Source organism: Pelophylax lessonae (genome assembly GCF_965119305.1).
Source record: "Pelophylax lessonae genome assembly, chromosome: 12".
In the NCBI taxonomy this organism is placed as follows: domain Eukaryota; kingdom Metazoa; phylum Chordata; class Amphibia; order Anura; family Ranidae; genus Pelophylax; species Pelophylax lessonae.
The window spans coordinates 55,695,218-55,722,358 of record NC_138779.1 but is presented as its reverse complement, the minus strand read 5'-3'; the positions used below and the strand labels follow the sequence as shown (position 1 = coordinate 55,722,358).

The window sequence follows — 27,141 nt, the reverse complement described above, 5'->3', positions numbered from 1 at the left end:
GCAGTCCACAAACGGTCACCATCAAACTTAATTGAACTTGATAAGTTCTGCAAAGAAGAGTGGGCATATATTGCAAAGTCTAGATGTGAAAAGTTAGTAGAGAAATATCCCAACAGACTAAAGGCTGTAATTAAAGCAAATGTGGTACAACAAACTACTGACATGGGGAATGGGTGATAATTTTTCCAACTCAGTGGTTCTGTTTCAAGTTTTTTTCTGACATGTTGGTGTTATATCTTTCACTTGAATGTTCTATGTTGCCCTAATACATACAGCTGGATAAAGCGTGTCTTGTCTTTATTTCAGGCTGCAATGCAACACAATTTGGTTATTTTAAAGGGGATTATTTTCTTTTCTGAATCCTACTGTACATGCTCATACTGCAGTACTATACAGAGAATGCTGAACCAGTCACATCAGTCTCTGGACCAGAGGAACTTGCACTCTAGTGTCCCACCGTTCAATTAATTTCCTCTGCAGTGGGAACAGTATTGGTGTTCTCAGTTCAGTTGTACATTTCTGAAATGTGTGTTTTTTCTTTGGTCTTTTTATCCTGTACAGGAAAACGCAGCACTCTGTGACGAGATAGCGCGCCTCGAAAGTAAATTTGTCAAAGCAAAAGAAGAGAGAAGGTGAATTTTCAGTTCTAGCTCCATTTTCTCTGTGATACCGTTTTCAGTGGTCATGAATACACAAATACCTGAAATCCATTCCCTTCATAGCATGGGCAGAGCATGGACCAAGGAACACCCTGGAAGTCATTCTGCTTCCAGAAGCCTTGTAAATCTATACCAAGGCCTGCACAAACTCTGAAAGGATCCATGTGTCCTTGTGTGTGTCATTCAGACTTGGTTTGTCTCAATAGGGGGACCTGTAGGCACTGAGCAATAAATGTGTGTGAGATTGTATGTGTATAAAATCCTTAGTAGCTAACTCTGAGATCCTAAAACCCAGTCTTCTGAAGCATTCCTTTCCCTTTTTCAGGTTTCTGTTAAAGAGGTTCTTGCAGCTGCAGGCATTAGGTGAAGATGATCGGCCCACGACGCACAGTTCCAGCTTGTCGCTCAGTTTTGACATGCCAAGCATGAGTGATGGGAACCTGGACATGAGCCTACCCAGTGTGGCTGACAGTGACCTGGGGAAGAAGCTGAAGAAGGACAAGAGAGAAAAGGGCAAAGAGAACAAATCAGAAGGTGAGTTCTGGGCTCCTTAGGCTAGCTAGTTTGTTAAAGCAAACTTGTCCTTGCAAAAGGAATTCACCTTCTCCACAGGGCTGTAGCCCAGAAGGGCCCACTTACTCAGGCATTTGTTTACAGACCCGAGTGCTCAGTCATTCATGTAGTAAAAAGACGTCTAAAGGTTTCATAGTCCTTTTGTGACTTGGTCCTTTCTGCCTTTTACATCTCAGTACTGGGCACTGAGGTCACACATCCTACCAAGGACCAACAGTTGCTTGCTGATTGGTAGTAAACTGTCGCAGGGTTCGGTAGAGGAGGGTGACATCCAACTAAAAGATGCTAGAGAAATTTAAGTCCTCAGACCGATGGTTAAAGTAAACCGCAGATGGTAGCACAGTTGTCCAGAAAGGTTCACAGAGCAAAGACTAACAATAGCCGAGGTGGATGGTCAGGATAATTACAAATGCAGTCCAAAATCTATGCAAGAGTAATCCAGGGCATTAAAGTGAACCTTTACCCATAACAATGTGATAAAAAATAATGTTCTTTAACAAGGAACATACATTCTACAATAATATTTATCCTACCATTGTGTGCTATAAATTGTCTCCAGCATTGCTCCTGTTTCTTCTTGCTGGAGGCTGCCATTTTGCTGAAGCCCAGAGCCCCTAACCAGCAGTAAATCATGAAGTGGACCTAAACCCATTGATTTTAACCACTTTACCACCAGAGGATTTTGTTGTCTTACGTCTGGGCCACTTTTTGCGATTCGGCACTGTGCGATTTTAACTGACAATTGCGCGTTTATGCAACGCCGTACCCAAACGAAATTTACGTCCTTTTTTTCCCACAAACAGAGCTTTCTTTTGGTGGTATTGATCACCTCTGCGATTTTCATTTTTTGCGATATTAATTAAAAAATGCGACAATTTTGAAAAAATAACAATATTTTTCTACTTTGACAGTTAAAAAAATATCCAATATATTCAATTTTTGTCATATATTTAGGCCAAAATGTATTTAGCTACATGTCTTTGACAAAAAAATTCTCAATGTGTGAATTTTTAACCGCTTTATGACCGGAAAGGTTTTACCCCATTCCTGACCATGCCATATTTTGCGATTCGGCACTGCGTTATTTTAACAGACAATTGCGCAGTTGTGCAACGCTGTACCCAAATTAAATTTATGTCCTTTTTTTTCCCCACAAACAGAGCTTTCTTTTGGTGGTATTTGATCACCTGTGCGATTTTTACTTTTTGCGCTATAAACAAAAAAAGAGTGGAGGGAAAAGAGGGAAAGATTTCTGTCATTTTTGGTAGTTTTTTTTTTTAACGAGTAATGGCGGCGATCTGCAATTTTTTTTTTTTTTTTTTGCGGGACTGCGACATTGCGGCGGACAGATCGTACCCTTGACTGACATTTTTGACACTTTTGGGGGTACCAGTGACATTACTACAGTAATCAGTGCTATACATATGCACTGTTACTGTAAAAATGACACTGGCAGGGAAGGGGTTAATTTTTATTGGAGAGGGAGGGGTTAATGTATGCCTGGTGCTTACTGACGTGTGTGGGAGGAGGTGACTGAGTGACACAGGGACAGATCTCAGGTTCAGCTATGCTGAACCCTGCAATCTGACCCTGCCTGTCACTTAGGACATCCGCCCGCTTTGTTTACACAAGCGGGCGGATTTCCACACTAGATCCCCGACGATCGGGGAAGAGCAGCGGTGATCACCGCCGCTCCTCACCATACCCGACTCCCGCTGTAACTGAATACAGCGGGAGCGAGCCTCCGGCGGCGCGCGCGCGCTGCCGAGAGACGGGATTGTCTGGTGACGTAGGTCTACGTCGCCAGATGATAACAAACCACTTTGCCGCAGTACAGTCAACGTGACTGGTCGGCAAGTGGTTAACAGTTTCAAAAAACAGTTACATCCCTGAAATGCTGGGATTGCTAACTGTCACATTTGCTTGTGCCCTGTCAAACCATCGAATGGCTGGTATCGTAACTGATCACGTGCAGCACCATGGCAGTTGATGATCAAAGAGAAGCAGCTTCCTTGGCTGTAAAGAATAGGAGGGTTTAATTCTGCTTTAAAGTGATTGTAAACCTCAGTCATGGAATATGAACAAAGCATATCCCTCTATACTATAGTGTGTACTTGTCTCACTCCAGAGGACTAAGTGCCATTTCTTTTCTAGTGCTTCTCTCTATCTGCATGAATCACTTCTTACAAGTCTTCCTGACACCAAGAGAAAAAAAAGTGACAGGGGAGGGACCTCCAGCTGATTGATAGTCTCAGCTTTGTCCCTATGTGCTGTGTGAAGAAGGGTGTGTCCCTTCCCTCCAATCAGCTCTCAGAGCTCTCCTCGCTGATGTAACTTCAGCTGTCCACCCCCTGCTTTTCAGAGCTGTGAGATCCTGTGTAAATTCTGCACCTTGAAAAAATGTAGAGGAAAGCTAAACTGGTACAACTTATATAGGAAAATTTGTTTAATTTCTGTGTATCACCTGAGGCCAGTCACTTCACTGGGTATATGTGAGGGTTTGCAACCACTTTAAGACCATCAGCAAATCGTCCTCTACAAATTCGGAAGTGCCTAAAAATAGAGAGTAACTGACCATGTGCAGAGCAATGATGGAGTGTATTACTGGATTTTAAACAATATAGGCACTTATTTTTAATGTTTCACATACAGTATCTCACAAAAGTAAGTACACCCTCACATTTTTGTAAATATTTTATTATATGTTTTCATGTGACAACGCTGAAGAAGTGACACTTTGCTATAACTCAACACACAGCCTTTAATGTCTAAACCACCGGCAACAAAAGTGAGTACACCCCTAAGTGAAAATGTCCAAATTGGGCCCATTAGCCGTTTTCCCTCCCCGGTGTCTTGTGAATCGTTAGTGAAGCATGGTGGTGGCAGCATCATGCTTCAGGGGTGTTTTTCTTCAGCTGGAACAGAGGCCTTAGTCAAGATGGAGGGAATTATGAACCGTTCCAAATACCAGTCAATATTGGCATAAAACCTTCAGGCTTCTGCTAGAAAGTTAAACATGAAGAGGAACTTCATCTTTCAGCATGACAATGACCCAGAGCATATATCCAGATCAACAAAGGAATGGCTTCACCAGAAGAAGATTAAAGTTTTGGAATGGCCCAGCCAGAGCCCAGACCTGAATCAGTTTCAAAAACCAGTGGGGTTATCTGAGAGGGCTGAGCACAGGAGATACCCTCACAATCTGACAGATTTGGAGTGTTTTTGCAAAGAAGAGTGGGCAAATATTGGCAAGTCAAAATGTGCCATGCTGATAGACTCAAAAAGACTGAGTGCTGTAATTAAATCAATAGGTGCTTCAACAAAATATTAGTTTAGAGGTGTGTACACAGTTATGCAACCATAATATTTCAGTTTGTTGTACAGTTTATAGGTCACATTAAAGGTGGAAAAAGTTCTTAACGGGGGTGTGTAGACTTTTTATATCCGCTGTATATATGTGTCCATGCACATTTGAGTGTTTTACAGGCTGAAAATCCCCATCACAAGTGTGTTTTTGAGAGGTGCATTCAGGCAGAAAAATACTTAACACACCTAAACACAGTGTAGTGTATGGTTTTCCAGTGTTTTAGGGAAAAACATTTATAAAAGTAAACGCGTGAATATTATGATCTATAGGAGGGTTTTTTTTTATGTTACTTTTCTCTGCCAGCACTTCTGCAATTCCTAGTGTGCACTGATCTGACTGTCTGGATCTGTGAGTGTGAGCACACCTTGCTAACCAGAAACTTTCATTTACCTCTACAGTTATAAAGAAATTAACAAAAAAGAAGAGAATGACAGACGGGGCACCGCGCAGGTGGGTTCAGCCGATTCTTCTGGACCCATGTGGACGGCCAGTCTTCCCCATTGATTTAGACGGTCTGACTGTTTACAGTCTGGGAGAGGTAAGAATCACTTCTAAATCGAATGCCTCATTAACATGGGCATAAAAAAGCAAGGGAAGGGAGAAAACCATGCACACTTCTGGTGTAGTCAAAGGGCTTTATTTAAAAAAGCGCATATAGTCCATGAGAGAAAGCCCACTCAACACACAACATAGTCGCAAGGAAAGGATGGATGAGCAGTCAAAATTTCTGGATCACTGTGTGGCCAGCTGACAGGTGAAGAGCTGGGCTGGATGCCAGAAGTCTCTGCTCCTCCTGCTCAGCTCGCTCAATCCCAAGGACAGCTCTCAGTGGAGGATGGTCTCCTGTAAAAGTGGGGTCCCAGGACGCGTTTCGAGGACTTCTTCAGCTGAAGAAGAGGAGGAGTCCTCGAAACACATCCTGTGACCCCACTTTTACAGTTAACCCAAAGTTTTGGGATTCTCATTTACTTTCGCTCCTGGTGATAAGTCACCAGGAGAAATAGAGAGGGTGAACAGACACACAGCAATAAAAACCTGGCAGATGTTCCAATACCTCTCCACACTATCCAAAACTTAAAAAAAGTTTCTCTTTCGTTCATTGATGGACACAGCTCCTGATCTTCTTGACCATTGGGTTATACTGCCCTCCTACAGGAGTAGGACACTAGGCAGAAAAAGAACCGGTGAGTTCTACAATCAACCGTCGGACTGGGCACCAGTCCTGTGCTCACCTCAGTATGGTCAGCGAACGCATGCAGACCTCAGCTCAGCGCAAGGTCAGTCACGACATAGCCCTACCGGACGGGGGCTGGTGTGTGAGTTAAACATCTTGCCAGGTCACATACGACAAGGTCTCGGCCTGAATTGCAGCATTTATCCTGGCTGACAGCCCCCCTCTTTCCATAGCAAGGAGTTTTTATCTAGAGAGGTGCCCACCTTGTTCCTGGTATGGTAAGCAGCTAACCCCTCTCCCCCTGGAGGGTTTTGGGGTGGATGCAGCCCCCCCCCCATTGTGTCTGATGGTCCTGTGGGTTATCTATCCCCCCTGTCTGCCCACCCCCCCTCCAACTATACTGGAGTTGTATGGTGCACTCTGGGGGCTGGGGCAGGGTGCTGTACTGGCGATGGGGGTGGGGGGGTGTGCCACCGGAGATTGGCTGTGTGTGTGTGGGGGGGGGGGGGGCTGTACTTGGTGGAGGAAGGGGCTTCTGCCACAGTCCGCTCCTTCTTGCTCTGTGTCTTTCCTGGGCCCAGGGATCCGTCCTTGGTCCCTGGGAGCCTCGTGGAGCTGCACGGGGCCACCATTTTATTGTAGCCTATTTTCTGTATAGGCTGGCGGCCATGTTTGTGTAGCTGCGGCACCCATTTTGTGTTAGTCCGGCATTGAAATGAATGGCGGCCATTACTGTGGAGCCTTCTTGGTTTCCATTTCAGCTGTGGGAGCCCCTTCTTATCCCCTGGTGCTGACTCCTGGGCCTCTTTCCTTCCTGGACGCCCCACGGGGAGTGCTTTGATCCGGGTGCTGCCGGTTACTGCCTGGTGTGGTGGTGAGCACCTTTCTTCCGCTGGCTAGTAAGGGTAAGGAACCTCGTCGTAGACGTGTCCTGTCCTTCTTGGCGCACAGGCAGTTTTTCCATCCCTCAGGGTCGTTTGACAAGGGTTCAAAGCCTTTCAAGGCTTCTTCGGGGAGGATCCAAGCGAACTTGGTCTGGCAAGTCCAAAGTGGGTTTCTCCAGACCCGCAGACAAGGGTCCCTCTGCATGAAGGTGCACCCTCACCCGTGCCTGGGGTGGGGCGGTCTTCGCTGGTTGCCACACCCGTGGACCTCCTTGGTGCAAGACAAGTGGGTCCTCAAAGTGATACAGTCCGGCTACAAGATCGAGTTTCATTCTTACCCTCCAGAGAGGTTCTTTCCTTCCAATGCGTGTCTGTCCCTGGACCGATTGCAGGCCCTCTTTGGGGCGGTGCAAGACCTGTTACTTCAAGGGGTAATTGTTCTGGTTCAAACTCTGGAACGTTTTCAGGGGTTTTATTCAAACCTGTTCACGGTCCCGAAGAAAGAAGGCAAGGTGCATCAAATTCTGGATCCCAATGCCTTGAACTGCTTTGTGCGGGTACAGAAGTTCGGAATGGAGTCTGTTCGCACGGTGGTGGCATCCTTGCATCAGGGAGATTTCCTTGCCTCTGTCTGCATCAAGTACGCTTACTTACACATTCCAATATGTTTCGGTCACCAACGATTCCTCCGCTATGCCGTAGGAGAGGAGCATTATCAGTTTGTGGCTTTACCCTTTGGTCCCGCCTCTGCTCCTCGGGTCTTCACAAAGGTGTTGGCTCTGGTGCTGGCATTGTTACGTCAGCGAGGTATCGCAGTGCTGGGCTACCTGGATGACCTCTTGCGAGAACAGTCTCCTACTGCTCTGATGGACAAAGTGGACATCACTATACGGACTCTGAGGGAGTTCGACTGGCTTCTGAATTTTCAGAAGTCTGCTCTGGTTTCTTCCACGAAACTGGACTGTCTGGGTCTGACTCTGGACTCTACTCTAGCCAGTGTGTTCCTTCCTCTGGACAAACTCCAGAAGTTGCATGCTGCGATTGATCTCTTGCTGTCCAGTAGATGGTTGTCCCTCCGGACTTGCATGAGGGTGCTGGGTCTGATGGTTTCTACCTTCGAGGTCCCTGCAAATAGAGATGTTGGCCAAATGGGACAAGTGTCCGGAGTCTCCGGATATTCAAATCCGGCTAAGCCGAAAAACAAAAGGGTCTCTGATCTGCTGGCTTTGCTCTCAAGCTCCTCGCCAGGGCAGATCTTTTCTCCCTCTATATTGTACAGTGGTCACCACGGATGCCAGTCTGTCTGGGTGTGGGGGGGTGTCCTGGGTCAGAACTCCGTTCAGGGAGTTTGGACCCTGGAAAAGTCCAGACTCCCGATCAATGTCCTGGAACTCCAAGCGCACAGGCTGTGCATAAATCACTGAACGGATCGCCTTCAGGGGTGTCCGGTGCAAATCCAATCGGACAATGCCACGGCTGTGGCTTATGTCAATCACCAGGTTAAAACAAGAAGTGTACTGGCAGATCTGGAGGTAGCTGGCATTCTTCGGAGGGCAGAACGTTTCCTTCCGGTCCTCTCTGCCGTACACATTCCAGGGGTGGAAAATTGGCAAGCGGATTATCTCATTCGGCAGGCGTTGGACCAAGAGGAGTGGTCCCTTTTATCTGGAGGTGTTGCATTAGCTGTTTCTCTGGTGGGGCACCCCCCCCCCCCCGGTGGATCTGTTGGCGTATCGGCTCAACGGGAAGATGCACAGGTTTGTGGCACGGTCACGGTATCTGCTAGCGGATGCCACAGACGCACTGTATCTTCTGATTCATGCCTCCCCCCCCCCCCCCTCAAGCTTCTGCCGAGACTCTTGCACAGAATCAAGGCAGAAGGAATTCCTGTCAATCCAATGACACCCAAATTGGCCTGGTGCAGCTGGTCGCTGACGCCCCTTGGAGACTACCTCTGGGGGAGGATCTGCTGTCCCAAGAGCCAATTTTCCATCCTGTTTTACAGACGCTGGCTTTGACAGCTTGGTTGTTAAAAGCCAGGTGCTGAAGGATAGTGTTTTTTCTGGGTCGGTGATTCCCACACTACTGAAGGCTAGGAAGTCTACTTCTAGGAAGATCTACTATTGTATGTGGAAAGCGTACATTTCGTGGTGTGAGTCGCTTGGTGTTCACCCTTGCTCTTTTTCGGTGGCTCGGGTCTTGACCTTCCTTCAATGGGGGGTTGAGCAGAAATTGGCCTCGAATACCATTTAAGGGTCAGGTGCTGGCCTTGGCGGTCTTCTTTCACCGAACCTTGGCCACGCACTCCCTGGTGCATACTTTTATTCAGGGGGTTCGACATTTGACTCCATCAGTGCTGTCCCCACTACCGCCTTGGGATCTCAACTTGATGCTTTCAGCTCTCCAGAAGCCTCCCTTTGAGAACATTTGGGAGATTCCCCTGCTTAACTGTCTCAGAAGGTGGCCTTTTTGGTGGCTATCACTTCTGTGAGCAGGGTGTCGGAATTGGCGGCGTTGTCTTGCCGTTCCCCTTATTTGGTGATCCACAAGGATAAGGTGGTTTTCGCCCCTGTCTGTCGTTCCTTCCAAAAGTTGTCTCTGATTTCCATCTGAATGAGGACATTGTGTTGCCTTCCCTGTGTCCCAGGCCAAAACATTCTAAGGAAATTGCGTTGCATTCCCTGGATGTGGCTCGGGCTATTTGGGTGTACCTGGCAGCTAGGGAGTCTTTCAGGAAGTCAAATTAACTATTTGTGCTTACGGATGGGCCTCCAAAAGGAGTATCTGCTTCATCTGTGACCATTTCTAGTTTGATCAGACAGACCGTGACTGAGGCCTATTCGATTAAGGGTCAGGTTCCTCCTTTCCCTGTGAAGGCGCACTCTACATGGACGCTCAGTGCTTCTTGGGCCTTCCGTCATCAGGCATCAGTGATGCAGGTGTGCAAGGCGGCTACTGGTCGTTGGTGCACACTTTCACAAAATTTTATAAAGTGGATGTGTTGGCATTTGCGGACGCCTCCTTTGGCCGCAAGGTTTTGCAGGCTGCTATTTAGGGGGCTTGTTCCCTCTTTTGGGGGTGTAAGGTTTTTCAGCTGGGCTCCAGTTGTTTTGGTTGAGCTCCTGTTACCTGGTTGGCTACGGTTTAGCCTTGGGAAATTTTTTCTTGCTTTTCCCACCCCTCATGTTTGACACTGCTTTGGGAAGTCCCAATGGTCAAGAAGATCGAGCTGTGTCCGTTAATGAACGAAAGAAAAAATAGGATTTAAGACTTACCGTAAAATCCATTTCTCTGATGTTCATTGATGGACACAGCTCCCACCCCTCTATGGAGTTGTATTACTTCTGACACTGCTTGCAACAAAACTGAGTACCTATAGCAGATAGGGGGAGTATACCTACCTGGGACTGCCTTAAGGCATAGTCAAGTTATTTTTCTGCCTAGTGTCCTACTCCTGTAGGGGGCAGTGTAACCCAATGGTCAAGGAGATCAGGAGCGGTGTCTGTCAATGAACATCAGAGAAATGGATTTTACGGTAAGTCAAAAATCCAATTTTTGCTTTAGTTACATTTCAGCATAAATATATCTGATTGGAGTCCCCTCTGCTTCAGTTAATACTGTTCGTATAATCTCAGCATTAACCCAATCTTGTTTTTACACTAGATTGTATCCGACCGGAGCGGTTTCCATGACAGAAGTGCCATTTATCCTGTGGGTTTCTGTAGCACGAGAGTTTACGTCAGCATGCGAAACCCGGAGCAGAAATGTCTATATACATGTCAGATCAAAGATGGCTGGACAAGGCCTCAGGTGACCAATTTACACTTTCTGTTGGAGTTATATGTGACATTGTATTACAAAGTATGTAGCATCATAATACAAAGTGCCCACTTACCGAAAAGCTTTGTACAGCTTGGTACTGGCACCTGCACAATGGGAGATGTTTATAAAGCTCGCCTTGACTAAAGTGGACAGTTCCTGCATTGGGTAATGAGGGGGGCAGATTTCAATGCAGCAAAATTACAGCTGGCTGCTGAAGGGCAATATACAATTGTGTGTACACAAGGATGGATATCATAATTATTTCAGAATATATTGCGGACCTCCTCAATAAGACTTATATTCAGACACATACAATAAATTAAACTTTTATTTTTAGCAGTCATTTGCTAATAAAAAGAGAAGTGAAAAATAGATCTAATTTTTTTTATCCTGTTGATTAAAACGGAGCTCCAAAAAAATTAAAAGTCAGCAGCTACAAATACTGTAGCTGCTGACTTTTAATATTAGAACACTTTCCTGTCCAGGGATCCCGCAATGTAGGCATCCCAGACAATTTTTGAAAACGGCTCTCGGGTGCTGCCGCCGCCATTCCTTATTAGGGAAACTGGCAGTGAAACCTTGCGGCTTCACAGCCGGTTCCCTACTGCGCATGCGCGAAGCACGCTGTGCTTTTTGAATGGCCCAGCGGCGGGAGAAGGAGGAGGGGACCGAACTTCTGGGGGACCTCGCCGCGGCGGGGGGGGGGTACCTGTCCACCCCCCCCACCCCCAAATGGTGCCAAATGTGGAAGTGGAGGGGGGGGAGCAAACAAGGTGAGCTTCCCCTTTTGGGTGGAATTCCGCTTTGAGCATCCATTTTCTTTAAAAAAACATTGGTACATTCAGACAAACAACAAAACAAATCAACAATGTCCTCCCCCAATTGCAATGCACACCAAATTGCCAATGGTATAGCTTCAGGTAGATTAAAGGGATGGAGGAACCATAATGGTTAGAATACAGTGTATTCAAAGAGATAGAGATCAGTCCTCCCTAGGGGTAAGAGGTATAGGGGTTGATTTACTACCTAACTTAGTTAGGAAGCAGAAGCTCTGCTGACTTCCATCATCCAATCATGTGCATGCAAAAACATTTTTTTTTTTAATTTTCCTCGCACATGATTGGGTTTTCTATGCAAAGTGAAGCTTTACCTCATTTACTAAGCTCTGGAGCAACTGCTCTTGCAGAGTGCAACTGCACTTTGCAAAGTACACAGTCTATTTGCCTGTAGTAAATCAGCTCCATAGAGTGTTACCATGAAAGCAACAAACCGACTTCTGCAGCTGTCCACATACCACACTACAACAAGCAGTGGACCCCACACCTTTATCTTGCCTCCAGCCCTTTACCATGCTAACAGGTTGCGTGATTTCCAATGGGCAGGACCAGAGATGTATAGTAACGAAGTAGAACTACTTAAGTACTGTACTTAAGTACCGAAATGCGGTATCTGTACTTTCCTAGAGTATAATTTTTTTCTTCTACTTTTACTTCACTACATTTTTTCGATGATTTCGATACTTCTACTCCGATATTTTTTTTTTGTGCTGCATAGTTACTCGTTACTTTTAAAAAAATTACCACTGCCAGAACAGTAGATGGCAGGTTGCATAAAGCTCAAAAAAATGTGTATAATGTCATTTGCAAATCAGCGCATACGAAAATAAAGGCAGTGTATAATAAAAGCTGCTATACCAAATCTTTCCAATAAAAAGAAAATATGAAACAAACAAATAAATGGTGCTACAGCGCTTAAAGTGCATCAAGAAACTACTAACAAACACAGGTTAATCATTTGAATAAATCATTTGAAATAATAAAAACAATATGATGTTCAAAATTTTGACTTCTTTCTTTAATAACTACATAACACAGTACTTGTACTTCTACTTTCAGTACTTGAGTAGAAATTTTTTTTCAAAACTACTGGTACTTTTTACTTTTAGTACTTAAGTAGCAAATTTTTTTAAAAAACTACTTGCAATACTTAAGTAAAAAAAATGTTGAATACTTTAGTACTTCTACTTAAGTAACTTTTTCTGCGAGCACTTCCACTTCTACTCAAGTCACTTTTTGATCGAGCACTTGTACTTTTACTCAAGTAGAAATTTCGAGTACTTTATACAAGTCTGGGCAGGACAAGCTGCTTCTCACCAGGGCATGCTGCACTGCAAGTTGCAATGCACACAAAATATCTGCTTATGAAAGCCCTCCCATAACCGCATGTCCACAAAGGGGACCATCCGGCACTAACAGACCTTCTTGGTTGAATGTATCAATGTTCTTTCAGAAAATGGATGTCTTATCCAAAGGTTTTGAACATATGTTTGATAAATACATTTCAGATTTACTTCACGAACAGTTGGAGTTCTCAAAATGAAGTCCCATTTATCATTTGTTTGAATATAAATGTACAATTGTGGTTGATACAGACTCTTTACATGGCTTGTTCAATCAGGAGTCCTTTGTGGATGGTAAGTGTGTGTCTAATATACGTACAGCCACAGGAGGGGGCACTTCAATGCGTATGAAAATAGGAGTAAAAAAAAAAAAGTTTTTTTTATATATGCTGTAGCAATATCTCCACACACTTAATCCTTGAAAGCACACCAGTGTAAGAATTTAAGAAAAATAAAGCCTGAACATGTGGACTAAGGATCTCTCTGTTCTGTTCCCCTAGTTTGAGATCGTCCCTGAAGATGACCCCCAGAATACGATATCTGGCAGCTCGGCTGCAGAATGTCACAATGCTTTACTGAAGAGCATCGGGGCTGTGCGGTGAGTGCACTCCATTTACAGATTTCTCTTCTACTGCAGGACACAGGAGCTAGGGATAATGGGCTCTACCACCAGCAGGGGGCAGCAGATATCCTGTTCCAGAGAGCTATGGTGAATGAGCTTTTCTACTTGTAGGAGGCAGCAGGTAGCCTCTGTCTGGGTGCTGTAGGTAATGAGCTCTCTAACCTGAGGGGGAAACTGGTATCTGAAGGCCTTTTCTAACCTTATATGAAATGGTTGAGAAAGTCAAGGGGACCTGACATTGTCGTGTTGATTACATACCTCTTACCACAAGCAGTCCTTGCGCTGTTTTTGTTGTCCTGTTCATGTACCAGTAGTTTTCTGTTGGTAGACCTAAACTAAAAGTGAAGATTTGCAATCTTGTTTGAGAACGTCTAAGAATGTTAACTGTAACCAAGCAGTACCCTGAAACATCTACCTTTTTTGTCTTGGTTTCCTCTTAAAAAAATACCATTCTCATTTGGGTTTATATCGTTTCTGTGTATCCACTGGCAAGAAATGCCCTCATGAATAAACATTGTTTTTTCTCCTCTTAATTGGGATTTTTAAGGCAATCAATTGAAAACAAAAACAATTACATAAAATTGAAATATTTATTAGAAATTGTTAAAAAGGGATTTTTCATAAATCACATAAACATATCAACTATGTGGGTGATACTCGAGACCACCAATTAGAACAAGTGTGATCATAAAATTGATAGAATCATAAACAAAAAATAGTGGGGTGAAAAAGAAGAAAAGAGAGGGACAACAATACACCTCCATAGGGGATTCCCTCCCCCCTAGGGGGTTTTCCCCTATGGAGGTGTATCGTTGTCCCTCTCTTTTCTTCTTTTTCACCCCACAATTTTTTGTTTCTGGTTCTATCAATTTTATGATCACACTTGTTCTAATTGGTGGTCTTGAGTATCGCCCACATATTTGATATGTTTATGTGATTTATGAAAAATCCCTTTTTAACAATTTCTAATAAATATTTCAATTTTATGTAATAGTTTTTGTTTTCAATTGATTGCCTTAAAAATCCCAATTAAGAGGAGAAAAAACAATGTTTATTCTTAATTGCTTATGGGATGATGGCAACCATCTGTCACCCACAATCACCAGACAACAACTATAATACCCAGAAATGCCATCACTTCCTGTTCTGGTGACTTCACAGGAAGGAGAAATGCCTACAGGGCACAGACCACAATAAAAACCTGAGGTCTAACCCTTCCCAGTCCATCCAAATGATTTTTTATATCTCAAAGTAGTATTAAACACTTGGGTGGTTTTCAGCTTAACACACTGGGCCCAATAAAATAAACATTTCCCAGTTAACTCTTTGGTAATATTCTTACCCCAGCACTTAGTTTACATCTTTCAGTGCTGCTGGCTCCTTGTCTGCCAGTGCTGCTTCCTTGAACTTCCAGTCTTCACAGGAAAGAGTTAAGTTGACGGTACAGTCTCCAGTCCTTTTGTTAGTTTGGAAAAGGGAAAAGCAACAAGAGAGTGCTTTACCATGCTAAGTTATGGGGTTGTTTTTTTTTTGTTAATGCACACACCATGTAGGGAGATAAAACCTTAGTCCCTGCATGCAAGATAAAGTAGCTGCATACTCCGTAAGTAATTAAATGCACTGCCTAGAGTTTAAAAAAACTTTAAAAATGTATAGTTCCTTTTTATGTGTTTCCATTTCTGCATGTTTTTATTATTCTGATGTTATACAGAAAGAGCTTGACATTAAACATTTAAACTTCCCAGCTGGCACTGAGCGTATTCTGAAGCTGCTGTGAGTTGCACTGTGCAAAGACAGCAATAGACATTTTGTTTATACATTAGGGGGCTCTTTAATGCAGATTCCTGGTAAAATCTTCAAATGTACACAGAGCCAGACAGGAACAAATTCAAAGTAAAGAATCAGGAAATATAATTCTAGATAACAATAAAAATGTACTTCACTCAGCAAGTATATTAGTGGATTACCATGCTGCTTTTCTCTGCAGAGGACAGAGGGTCTCCACTCCAGAAGACGCGGGGCCGTACTTTTTTGGGTTTGCGCACCCCACCATTCAGAACTTAATACAAAGCTGCCCCGGAGCTCGCAAATGCTCAAGGTGAGATTTCTCTGCAATTTCAATATAAAGAAACCATTGTTCAATTTGTAAGGGTGAGAAGGGATAATGGAGAAAGAGAGAGAGACAGGTCTTCTTTCTGCCCGTAGATTTCAGAATCTGTGCCACATTTCTTGCTGCATAAGATGGCAAAAGAATGAAAGTTATGAGCAATGCGATTTGTCTTTCACTTCAGTTTTTCTTGAGTTTTATTGAATAGAGTAGGGCAGTGTTAAAATGTTTAGGCGTTTGTTTTTTTTTTTTGTTATTGCCGGGGCATTTTCCCTTAACTTTCTGTCCAAGAGACACAACCGGACAAAAAGATGGCCTTGAAACATGTTGGTGGAGGTACTTTGCTCCAGGGTGCCAGCTCGTACCAAAACAATATGGTGATACCACCTCTCTCCTGCACTTAGAATCCAGGCTCCCCGACCACACTTCCCACGGGACTCACATGTGGCGTCTCGGATGGCTAGTCTTGCTGCCCAAAAAGGACTGGGGTAGTCCAACAGTACTACAGGCAAAAAGAAACGAAAAAAGGGCGCACCGACCTAGCGCATTATTCTCAATAATAGGCTTTATTAGTACAACATATAAAATGGCTACTCACAAACAAAGGTAGAAAATAGTCATATCTAGCTCAATCGCTCCAATGTTAGGAATAGTCCATGCATTAGTCCATAATCCTGTTAAGATGACGGCTGAAGCGTTTCGAGGCTCAGCCTCTTCCTCAGAGCCAGCTCGTACCATCATCAGAGACTTTAATGAAGAGGCAGGGCCCTGTAACATGTAGGTGGAGGTACTTTGCTTCAGGGTGCCACCTCGTACCATTATCAGAGACTCTAATGAAGGGGCAAGGCCCTGAAACATGTAAGTGGAGGTACTTTGCTTCAGGTTGCCAGCTCATACATTCATCACAGACTCTGATGAAGAGGCAGGGCTCCAAAACATGTAGGTGGAGGTACTTTGCTCCAAGGTGCCAACTCGTACCAATATTAGAGACTTTAATGAAGAGGCAGGGCCCTGAAACATGTAGGTGGAGGTACTTTGCTTCAGGTTGCCAGCTCATACAATCATCAGAGATTCCAAAGAAGAGGCAGGGCCCTGAAACATGTAGGTGGAGGTACTTTGCTCCAGGGTGCAAGCTCATACTATCATCAGAGACTCTGATGTAGAGGAAGGGCCCTGAAACATTTAAGTGGAGGTACTTTGCTTTGGGTTGCCAGCTCATATGATCTTCGGAGATTCTGATGAAGAGGCAGGTCTCCAAAACATGTAGGATGTTGGTGGAAGCACTTTGCTCCAGGGTACCAGCTTGGTACTCCTCTAGGATATTACATACTGGAGGAGTAGTGGCTAATTTCTGTCCCGGAACATTTGGTGTCCTTTACAGTCCTGTTCTACCACCACCATTTAATAGGATTTACTTGGTTACATGTTATGGTGAAGTATCTTCTTTTCCTTTTTAGTACAATTGTTAGATTTTTTTTTTTTGATTTAATAGGTGTTCTTTCTGCACTATCCAGTGCGCTGTGTTTTGTTTGATCTTTGCTCTTAGTAATATATGTCTTTGGGTATACAGTATATGGAGTGTGCAAGGATGAGCAGACAGCCTAGCCACCAGTTAGGTGGGTTAATCTTTTTAAGATAGAGTAAGTTCGGCAACCTTGGGTACAATCCAATCCTGTCATCTCATTTTTCATTTTTTTATTTATTTATTTATTAGTTACGAATGGGTAAAGTTTGAAGTATGGAAGCTGGGGGACGGGCCAATGCCACAGGAGATTTATGAAAACAGCGTAGCCGTAAGCTTTGAGGCTTTTCAGAGGCAATCCTTGGAGGAGATGAAACCGGATCATGTGTTATCAGGTAAGATGGCTAATATCAGATGACAGATCCCACTATAAACGCACAGTGTACCCACAGCAACTGCCTACTGAAAGGCCTGAACACCTGTGCCTGAACCCAAAGACACCCACTGCACAGATGGTACCTGTATCTCTGCCAGATGCGCATAAACCAATCAATATAGGCTTACTGGGATTGTTTCTTTTTGTTACCAAAAACATGTAGAAGAATATCTACTGCCCTTAAATTATGAAGACATTTTTTTTCTTTTTTAATTCATTCAAAATTATCAGTTTTTTTTTTTTTTGTTTGTTTATAGCGCAAGAAATAAAAAATGTAGTGGGGATCAAATACCCCCAAAGGAAAGCTCTATTTGTGGGGAAAAAAGGACAGGAATTTTATTTGGGTACAGCGTTGCGTGACAGTGCAATTGTCCGTTAAAGTAACACAATGCAGTATCACAAAAAGTGGCCTGGTCATGAAGGGGGGGGGGTAAATCTTCCAGAGGTCTAATGGATAACTCCTGCCCAGTGGTTAACTTTGTTTAAATAGACATAGAAATATAGATCTATTCCTGCTACTTTCCTGTGTGTTTCTGGTGGACTACACACTGGATGGAGAGCCATCAGCCATGCAAAGTGTCAAGCAAAAGATAATTTATTATTGTGTTCTTGGCAAGGGCTATTATGCTGCTAAACCTTATAGCAGAGTTCCAGGCATTTTTTTTTTAACTGACCCCCAACATTTTTAGATTTTCTTTTTTAAGTCAGCAATGTAAATACTTTCTTTGTATGATTAATCGTCCACCTCCACTGTACCTCGTTGCAGCAAGCTACTTCATGCCTGCCTGCCCTCCCATTGGCTCCTGGGATAGGAGTATCCTCAATCCCAGGAGTCAATGGGCGTCGGTCACTTGTAGCATCACAGTGAGTGTGGCGCGCTTTGTACTATATGGGCATGCGTGAGATCGGGAGGAGCATGCTGGGTAGCCAGCAGCGCTGTATCCTGGAATGAGGAACAAGTGGGCTTCAGATGCCCACACTAAAGATGTCAGCATGCTCGCTGGGGGCTACAAAGTGAGTTTATTTCAAAAGAACATGATTTATAATACCTACATTTTATACACATTCCATTATGAATAGTATTAGGTGCAAACATCACGGGGGGTTATTTAAAAAAGAAAAGAATAAAAAAACAAAAAAAAAAAAGCTGGACTCCGCTTTAATAAACAGAGTGTGGATGAGATGGGGTTAAGTGAACCTGTTAGCCCTGCGTGGATGACTTATTTAGATTTTCTTTTAAGCTGAGCTCTAGTTTTACCTTCCATCCTGCAATCCTGCAGTTATATCAGCTCTTTTTTTGTACTGAAATTGCTTACTATGGTTTGATTGCACACTGTGAGCTTTCCACATTGGAGTTGATTTACTAAAGGCAAATAGTCTGTGCACTGCAAGTGCCATTGTGCTAGATCTGAGGGGAAGCTCTGAAATGAGGAAAAGCTCAGCTGATTTCTATCATCCACTTATGTGCAAGCACATGTTTCTCTCAGATCTGGAGCAACTGCACTTGCAGTGCACAGACTATTTGCCTTTAGTAAATCAACCCCAATGTGTATTAGAAGCTGCACCAAGTCAGCTAGAGCCCACCTCATTTCCTGGCTGGAGGATTTCCAGCACCATCTAGTCCTTTAAGCCCCGTACACACGTACCGATTGTCGGCCGTAAATATTCGGCCGACGACCGTTCGGCCAATTGTAGGCTTGTTAGTATGATGCTTCTGACAGCGCATTTTCAGCCGAACAGAATCTGGTGTGCAGGCATTAAAATTTTTGTTGGCCGTCACCAGAACGGCCGATTGTTCGCCAGTCAGTACAGATTTCAGCCGACAGACAGCAGATTAGCAAGACTGGGCATGCTCAGAAAAGAAAAAAGACAAGGAAAGTTAACCATCACATGACATCACTTCTGCAGTCGGCTGTTGTTGGCCGACAAAATTCGTGTGCAGTCTTTTGCAGTTTTCAACAGACATGACAGCCCTGGACAAAAGACGACCGATCGTTCGGCCGACGATCAGTACGTGTGTACGGGGCTTTACTCTGCAGTCTGATAATCCCTGGCCTGCCAGAGTCTATTTATTGGCTTTCAGATCTTTCAGTCGTGGAGGCTCAACAACACATGTGGGTGCTACCTAGGGTTATCTGCATGCAAATACAGTCTGCCTAGAAATCCACTCCTCCAGACTGACAATCGCCCATCAAGGCATCTGTATTATTGCAACACTGCTTGTATCAGGGCTGAGGACCCTTAAATGGATATCATGGCAGGTGGAAGGTGCTTGCAGGGTGCTGTACATTACTTCCCGAAAACATCACAACACCCTGCCAGCACCTTCCACCAGCCAAGATCTACTTGCATTGCACAGAGAAGCACAGATCTAAAGTAAGGTATATAATGAAAACAGGTTTTATTTAAAATTGTCTTGAACTTCAGCTTTAATGAGATGGTAACTTATCTTTTTCAGTTGATGCTTCCTCCATGTTTCTGCCAGTTTTTGAATCCCACTTTGTGACGTTTTTTCTTTTTGCAGGAACATTGGATCTTCCAGACATTCATGCCTCACATGATTACATCTCCACCTATCAGGAAATATTCCTGTCACACCCGCACATGTCCCGAGACCTCCAGCAACTGAAGTCTTCCTCGTCTAGCCAGTACAGCCCATCATGACCCCCCTGAGGACAATCTGTAAAGACTGTCACCCCAAAAATGTACTATATTGTATATTTTCAAGTTTATTTATTTATATATTGTTTATAAACTGCAAACCTGTTTTAGATTTTTTATTTTTAAACATCTGAATTTATTTTAACCGTCCTACAAAATTTATATTCCTTGTAGCTCATAATAATTACATTTCCATTACATATTTAGGACTACTGGAGTTGTGAGGGATTGTACATGGTGGACTTTTAAAGTCGAGTTTAAGAAAAATGTAATTTCACGTAAATAAAAAAAATAAAAACATACATTAATTACATAAGCAATTTTGTTATGTTATTTAAAGCCAAACTGTGGGCAAAAACTGTTTAAGGTCCCATTTACACCTGCTTTTCTTTGAGGAGTGAACCACATTCAGATTACTGTTCAGACAGCCTCTTCATCACCTGCTTTAACCCCCTAAATACCAGATACATTACATGTTGTGTGCGGTTGCAGAGCAGCCCCATTCACTTAAATGGGTTGCACTCAGTGGGTGGTAAACTCTGCCAATCATGACATGGGCTATAATTCCTGCTGCGCCAGCAAAGAAAAACATCGCGGTAAGGGCATGTGTATACCCCCAGCGGTTACCTCTGCAGCAAACGTAGGAGTGGTTGAGGATGGGCAGTAAAAGCACTGGTCAACCACAGCATTTTACTGCAACCAATTGCAGATATAAGCAAGCCCTAAAAGTGTGTTCTCACATTCAATAATGCCCACTTCTATCTTGACCAGTCCTGTCCAGAAGTCTGCTGTCAAAGTGCTCCAGCCTTAAAAATCTTGTCCAGGGGACCAGACAACAGTTTTTGCTCAGCAGGGTGCCCGGTCCCTGCCACTCACTGCTGAAGTCTTCAAGTAAATTGGCTGGCATAACCACATAAATACGATCCATGTTGTTGTAGTTTTGTAATTTAAAATTAAGGCCCGTACACACGTACCGATCGTCGGCATACAAACGTCGGCGGACGAAAGATCTGCCGATTGTACGCTTGTTAGTATGGTGCCTCCGACAGCCGTCAGCGCACATTCTGCCGACAAGAGTCTGTCTTGCAAGCATTAAAATTTTTGTATGCCGACACCAGAGCGGCCGATTGTTCGCCAGTCAGTACAGAATTCGGACGACAGACCGCAGATTTGCAAGACTGGGCATGCTCAGAAAAGAAAAAATACAGGGAAAGTTAACCATTACATGACATCACTTCTGCAGTTGGCTGTAGTCGGCGGACAAAATTCTTGTGCTGTCTTTGCACTTTTCAACAGACACCGACAGCCCAGGGACAAAAGACGGCCAATCGTTCGCTGACGATCGGTACGTGTGTACGGGCCTTTAGGCATCTTGTGCCCACATGTCTATGCTCATCTCTTCCCACTGCACCATATCAACCAATGTCTTCTACAGCAATGCAAATGGTTTCACGCATTGCTGTGGTGTTAAAAGCTAGCCCGCCCACACCAGGGCAACTCATGATACTGATCCAAAGCAGGCAGCATGCAGGGAGTCAGGCTCCACCTCCTGCCCTCTATCACACTGCTGGAGCCAAAAGCTAGAGCTCTGATGTAAAAGGAAGCTTACCTTACTCTTTTGCTAACAAACTCCTTAACCTCCCTGGCGGTATGATTATGTCAGGAATTATGTACCAAAAGCGGTACAATTTTTTGATATTTATAATGTGTATATATATATATATATATATATATATATATATATATATATATATATATATAAATAAAAAATATATTATAATATATAAATATTATAACATATATTAAGAATTTACAATTTATAATATTTGGTATTTTTCTGATACTAAGGTGATAGTGTTATCCTCTCAGATTACACTGTATCACCTCCTTTTTATGTGTTTGTGTTGGTGCAACATTTGAATTTCCCTCCCAGTTCCGCTCCCATGCACCATTGCTGCTGCAGGGAACGGAAGCAGGAAGTCATCAGAGCGACGGACGGCGCGGCGGGGATCTCGGCGGCGATCACAGCAATGGGAGATCATCGCTGGATCGCCAGGAGAAGGTAAGGAACCCCGCCGCAGGCTCTGCACATCTACCCCGAGCGTGACTCAGGGATACCGATCCTAGCATGAAAAGAAACACCCCGAGTCACGCTCGGGGTTACCGCTAAGGGAGTTAAACATCTAGTCTACAACCGGCTGAGCGGCCACCTCCTTGAGAATAACCTTCTTGATCCCCTTCAGTCTGGATTTCGTCCGCAACAGAAACTGTTCTCCCAAAAGTCACAAACTACCTACTAACAGCTAAACCAATGGTCACTATTCCATACACTTACTCTAGGATGTCTCCACTGCATTTGATACAGTTGACCACCCCCTCCTCCTCATAAAACTCGATTTTTTTGGTCTATGTGGCTGCGATCTCTATTGGTTCGAATCAGTGGCGGAACTACCAGGGTTTCTAGAAGTCGCACTTTCGACCGGGCCCTGAAGTTGCACCACAAGCAGTATTGCCAGCCTCCCATTATGTTGGCGACCGTTCGGGAAAACAGACTGATTCTCCCGTCCGTAGGATAGGATAATCAGTCTGTACAATTAGTGGCTGCAGCTGAGCGGAGTGTCTCTGACATTCATCTCACACAGCCCAGCCAGTTCAGTCCCCCCTCCCTGCAATGGACAGGAGAGGAGAGAGGCATACAGCTGCCTCCCACCCACCCCTGTTCCTCCCTCGTCTGCCTGGCTCGCCCACTCTTCTATCTCAGCGTACGTCTGTGCTGGACAGAGAGGGGGATTTGGGTGGAAAATATGAAGAATACACATTCCAAGCTTCAAGAATGATACCTGAGCCACCAACTTCCAGCCTCTGCCCTTGAATGAGTGAGCACTGCTTTTACATTTTGCATTACACATCACTGATCTGTCCCTATCTCCCTCCCTTGTCAACCCCCGTTCTTCCAAGTTGGGCACTTATCTTATGCAACCCATACATTGACTGTTTTTTTTTTTTATTCATTCCATCAGTACACTGAAAAAAAAAAATATATATAAATCAATATATATGATCCTATTCCCCGTCTACACATTCCAGGTGGAGGGGGAATCCTCCCACTGTGAACCAGTGGCCAAAAAAAATCAGGGTTGCTGTCCAGCCAGCTATTGACAGTGTTGGTCTCAGCCTTCATGGCAGCAGCAGCGCATTAGGACCCGGTGCTGGTTACGTTATGGGGCTGATGAGTGCATGCGCAGGTGCGCCAGTACAATTAGTTGTTGACAGCTGAGCCTCCCACAGGTCACTTACTAGCAGTAGCAATGCATAGCCTTCTCTGACATGCCGATAGGGATGTGATCCAGGTGATGCTCTCAGACAGATCTACAGTAATATTAAATATAAGAGTGGTTTTATTGATCAGAGCCCCCACCTTACTGGCATGGAGCCCACATGGCTGCTGAACATATGGTTGAAATATATGTGATTATACTCTTGATTCTTATAAATACTGTGTTTATTAGATCCTACTGGGAGCGTCACCTGGATCACACTCCGATCGGCATGCAGCGAAGGCTGCAGAAAGCTATGCAGTGTTACCGCTGCTAGGTGACTGGCGGTGGGCTCAGCTGTCTACAACCAATAGTGCCAGCTCTCACCCACATGCACCCATTAGGACCCATGTTGTCACCAGCATTGGGGCCTAATAGACTGCCATGGGGACAGAGACGCCAGATCAGTACTGTCAATAGGAGGGGCATAACATCAAGAGGAGGCTGGGGACTCCCACGGTGGCAGATCGCCAGGGCCTGGTCGCAAGTTTGACCTTTGCAACCCTGGTAGTTCTTTACTAGTATACTATAGATCTTTAGCGTATACTAGATACAAAATACCAAACTGGCAAAAGCAATGTACCTGCTAAACAAAGTCTGTAGGTCCTCAAAGAGCCGACGCGTTTTGCCAAAGGCTTCTTCAGGGCAAGAGAGACCTTCTTGACAGTTTTTTCCCATAAACAAATGCACCAAGCGTATCACCTCCGGGGCAGGCGCTCAGACTATATAGATGAGAGCGACCACAAAGGTATAGTGTAAAGGGTGTGTAAAACACTTAACTCGTCTGTCAATTCAAGGGAGGGTAGGGATGTCCAATTATTCAAAAATGTCTACCACTGATGTCGACGGGAAATATTTTCCACCAAATGAGTCCAATATTTAAAGGTAGAACACACTACAAATAGATAAATGAGTGGGTGTAAATGACCCAATAATAATAATAATACAGTGGGTACGGAAAGTATTCAGACCCCCTTAAATTTTTCACTCTTTGTTATATTGCAGCCATTTGCTAAAATCATTTAAGTTCATTCTTCTTCCTCATGAATGTACACACAGCTCCCCATATTGACGGAAAAACACAGAATTGTTGACATTGTTGCAGATTTATTAAAAAAGAAAAACTGAAATATCACATGGTCCTAAGTATTCAGACCCTTTGCTGTGACACTCATATATTTAACTCAGGTGCTTTCCATTTCTTCTGATCATCCTTGAGATGGATCTACACCTTCATTTGAGTCCAGCTGTGTTTGATTATACTGATTGGACTTGATTAGGAAAGCCACACACCTGTCTATATAAGACCTTCCAGATCACAATGCATGTCAGAGCAAATGAGAATCATGAGGTCAAAGGAACTGCCTGAAGAGCTTAGAGACAGAATTGTGGCAAGGCACAGATCTGGCCAAGGTTACAAAAAGATCTCTGCTGCACTTAAGGTTCCTAAGAGCACAGTGGCCTCCATAATCCTCAAATGGAAGACGTTTGGGACGACCAGAACCCTTCCTAGAGCTCCAGAGATGCAGTCAGGAGATGGGAGAAAGTTGTAGAAAGTCAACCATCACTGCAGCCCTCCACCAGTTGGGGCTTTATGGCAGAGTGGCCTGACGGAAGCCTCTCCTCAGTGTAAGACACATGAAAGCCCGCATGGAGTTTGCTAAAAAAAAACACCTGAAGGACTCCAAGATGGTGAGAAATAAGATTCTCTGGTCTGATGAGACCAAAATAGAACTTTTTGGCCTTAATTCTAAGCGGTATGTGTGGAGAAAACCAGGCACTGCTCATCACCTGTCCAATACAGTCCCAACAGTGAAGCATGGTGGTGGCAGCATCATGCTGTGGGGGTGTTTTTCAGCTGCAGGGACAGGACGACTGGTTGCAATCGAGGGAAAGATGAATGCGGCCAAGTACAGGGATATCCTGGACAAAAACCTTCTCCAGAGTGCTCTGGACCTCAGACTGGGCCGAAGGTTTACCTTCCAACAAGACAATGACCCTAAGCACACAGCTAAAATAACGAAGGAGTGGCTTCACAACAACTCCGTGACTGTTCTTGAATGGCCCAGCCAGAGCCCTGACTTAAACCCAATGGAGCATCTCTGGAGAGACCTAAAAATGGCTGTCCACCAACGTTTACCATCCTACCTGACAGAACTGGAGAGGATCTGCAAGGAGGAATGGCAGAGGATCCCCAAATCCAGGTGTGAAAGACTTGTTGCATCTTTCCCAAAAAGACTCCTGGCTGTATTAGATCAAAAGGGGGCTTCTACTAAATACTGAGCAAAGGGTCTGAATACTTAGGACCATGTGATATTTCAGTTTTTCTTTTTTAATAAATCTGCAACAATGTCAACAATTCTGTGTTTTTCTGTCAGTATGGGGTGCTATGTGTACATTCATGAGGAAGAAGAATGAACTTATATGATTTTAGCAAATGGCTGCAATATAACAAAGAGTGAAAAATTTAAGGGGGTCTGAATACTTTCCGTACCCACTGTATATAGGTTATATATTCACCGACAATTCACATGGGTCCCAGTAGCTCCTTAGCATGGACCAGCATATGATGGTCCCAAGACGCTGTTGCGCTCAATACCCCCTTATCCAGGGCTACTGTTAGAAATCGTGGGGCCCCATACAGACTACCTGGCAGGACCCCCCCAAGAAAATATTATAGAGATATTTAGCTAAAATTATAACAAAATCACTGTTATCAGACACAAATATAATATAACTCACATAATTCCTGCTAAATCTAAAAAAAAAACTATGTTAAATAAAAAAGATGAGATGAGAAAAATATACAGGCTGGGCAGTTGGATCTCAGTGATCAGAGAGACAGAGAGAGAGAAACAAAGTTACAATTTACAAATAAACTCCTGAGCAGAGATAAGAGCTGGGAGGGGGGCCCACACAGGGAGGGGGATTAGTGAAGGGACGACTGTCTCTTTCTCAACAGATAATAGCAGGGAGAGGGACAGATCAGATTCAGGTGCTGGAGGAAGATTTCTGTATTTGTTGTCCATCACTAATCTCCCTCTCTGTGTGGGCCCCCCTGTGTGCTCGGGCCCCCTACAAGAGGGCTGGTGGTCCCCCCCTATCAGCGGCCCTGCCCTTATCCCTTGTGTATCCAAATGTGGTCAGACATTGCTTTTGCCAGTTTGGTATTTCGTATCTAGTATACTCCTCCTACGGGAATATGTTTTTATGTGTATTATATTGTATGTATACATGCTTTTTTAGCCTTATGGAATAATAAAATTTTGATATTTTGAATTATTTGATAATGAGATCTTTATCCAGCGATGTTGCAGGAGTTTCTCAGCTGCCGGGACTCCCCTCATTGATTGAGACAGCAGCCTGGCGCGTTTGGCTCACGCTGCTGTCAATCAAAGTCAGTCAGCCAATCAGGAGAGAGGGGCTGGGTCATGGCTCCGTCTCTGAATGGACACAGAAGCTGTGACTCAACTCAGGTGCCCCCACAGCAAGCTGCTTGTTGTGGGGGCACTTGAAAGGAGGGAGGGGTCAGGAGCACAGAAGAGGGACCCAAGAAGAGAAGGACGCGGGCCACTCTGTGCAAAACCAACTGCACAAAGCAGGTAAGTATTACAGGTTTGTTATTAAAAAAAAAAAAAAAAAAAACAGACTTTACAATCACTTTAAAGTTTTCCTAAACCCAGGACCCTGCATTCACTATATCTGGTATCACACAGAACATGGAAATGCAGTTATTTTAGTAAATATAAACTGCTAAATACCTTTTCTCATCAGCAGTATATAGCAGTCTTGTGACTTCATCATCAGTGTCAGGGCGAGCACTGGTTAAAGGAGTTTTCGTTCTCCTCTGACTGTCCTATGAGGCTTCAGGACCCCTT

General features: G+C 44.1%; 1 protein-coding gene across 1 annotated transcript in view; it reads left to right on the top strand.

Annotated features, from left to right (window-relative positions):
* Window positions 1-20,221, top strand: part of TBRG1 (transforming growth factor beta regulator 1) — a 29,533-nt gene extending 9,312 nt beyond the window's left edge. Inside the window, exons 3-10 of the mRNA XM_082274393.1 lie at window positions 562-632; window positions 985-1,193; window positions 4,998-5,137; window positions 10,321-10,467; window positions 13,159-13,256; window positions 15,268-15,378; window positions 17,102-17,244; window positions 19,810-20,221. Coding sequence (XP_082130519.1) covers window positions 562-632; window positions 985-1,193; window positions 4,998-5,137; window positions 10,321-10,467; window positions 13,159-13,256; window positions 15,268-15,378; window positions 17,102-17,244; window positions 19,810-19,949 — 1,059 coding nt within the window. The 3' untranslated portion in view covers window positions 19,950-20,221. The remainder of the gene's footprint in view (window positions 1-561; window positions 633-984; window positions 1,194-4,997; window positions 5,138-10,320; window positions 10,468-13,158; window positions 13,257-15,267; window positions 15,379-17,101; window positions 17,245-19,809) is intronic.
* Window positions 20,222-27,141: the final 6,920 nt, after the last annotated feature.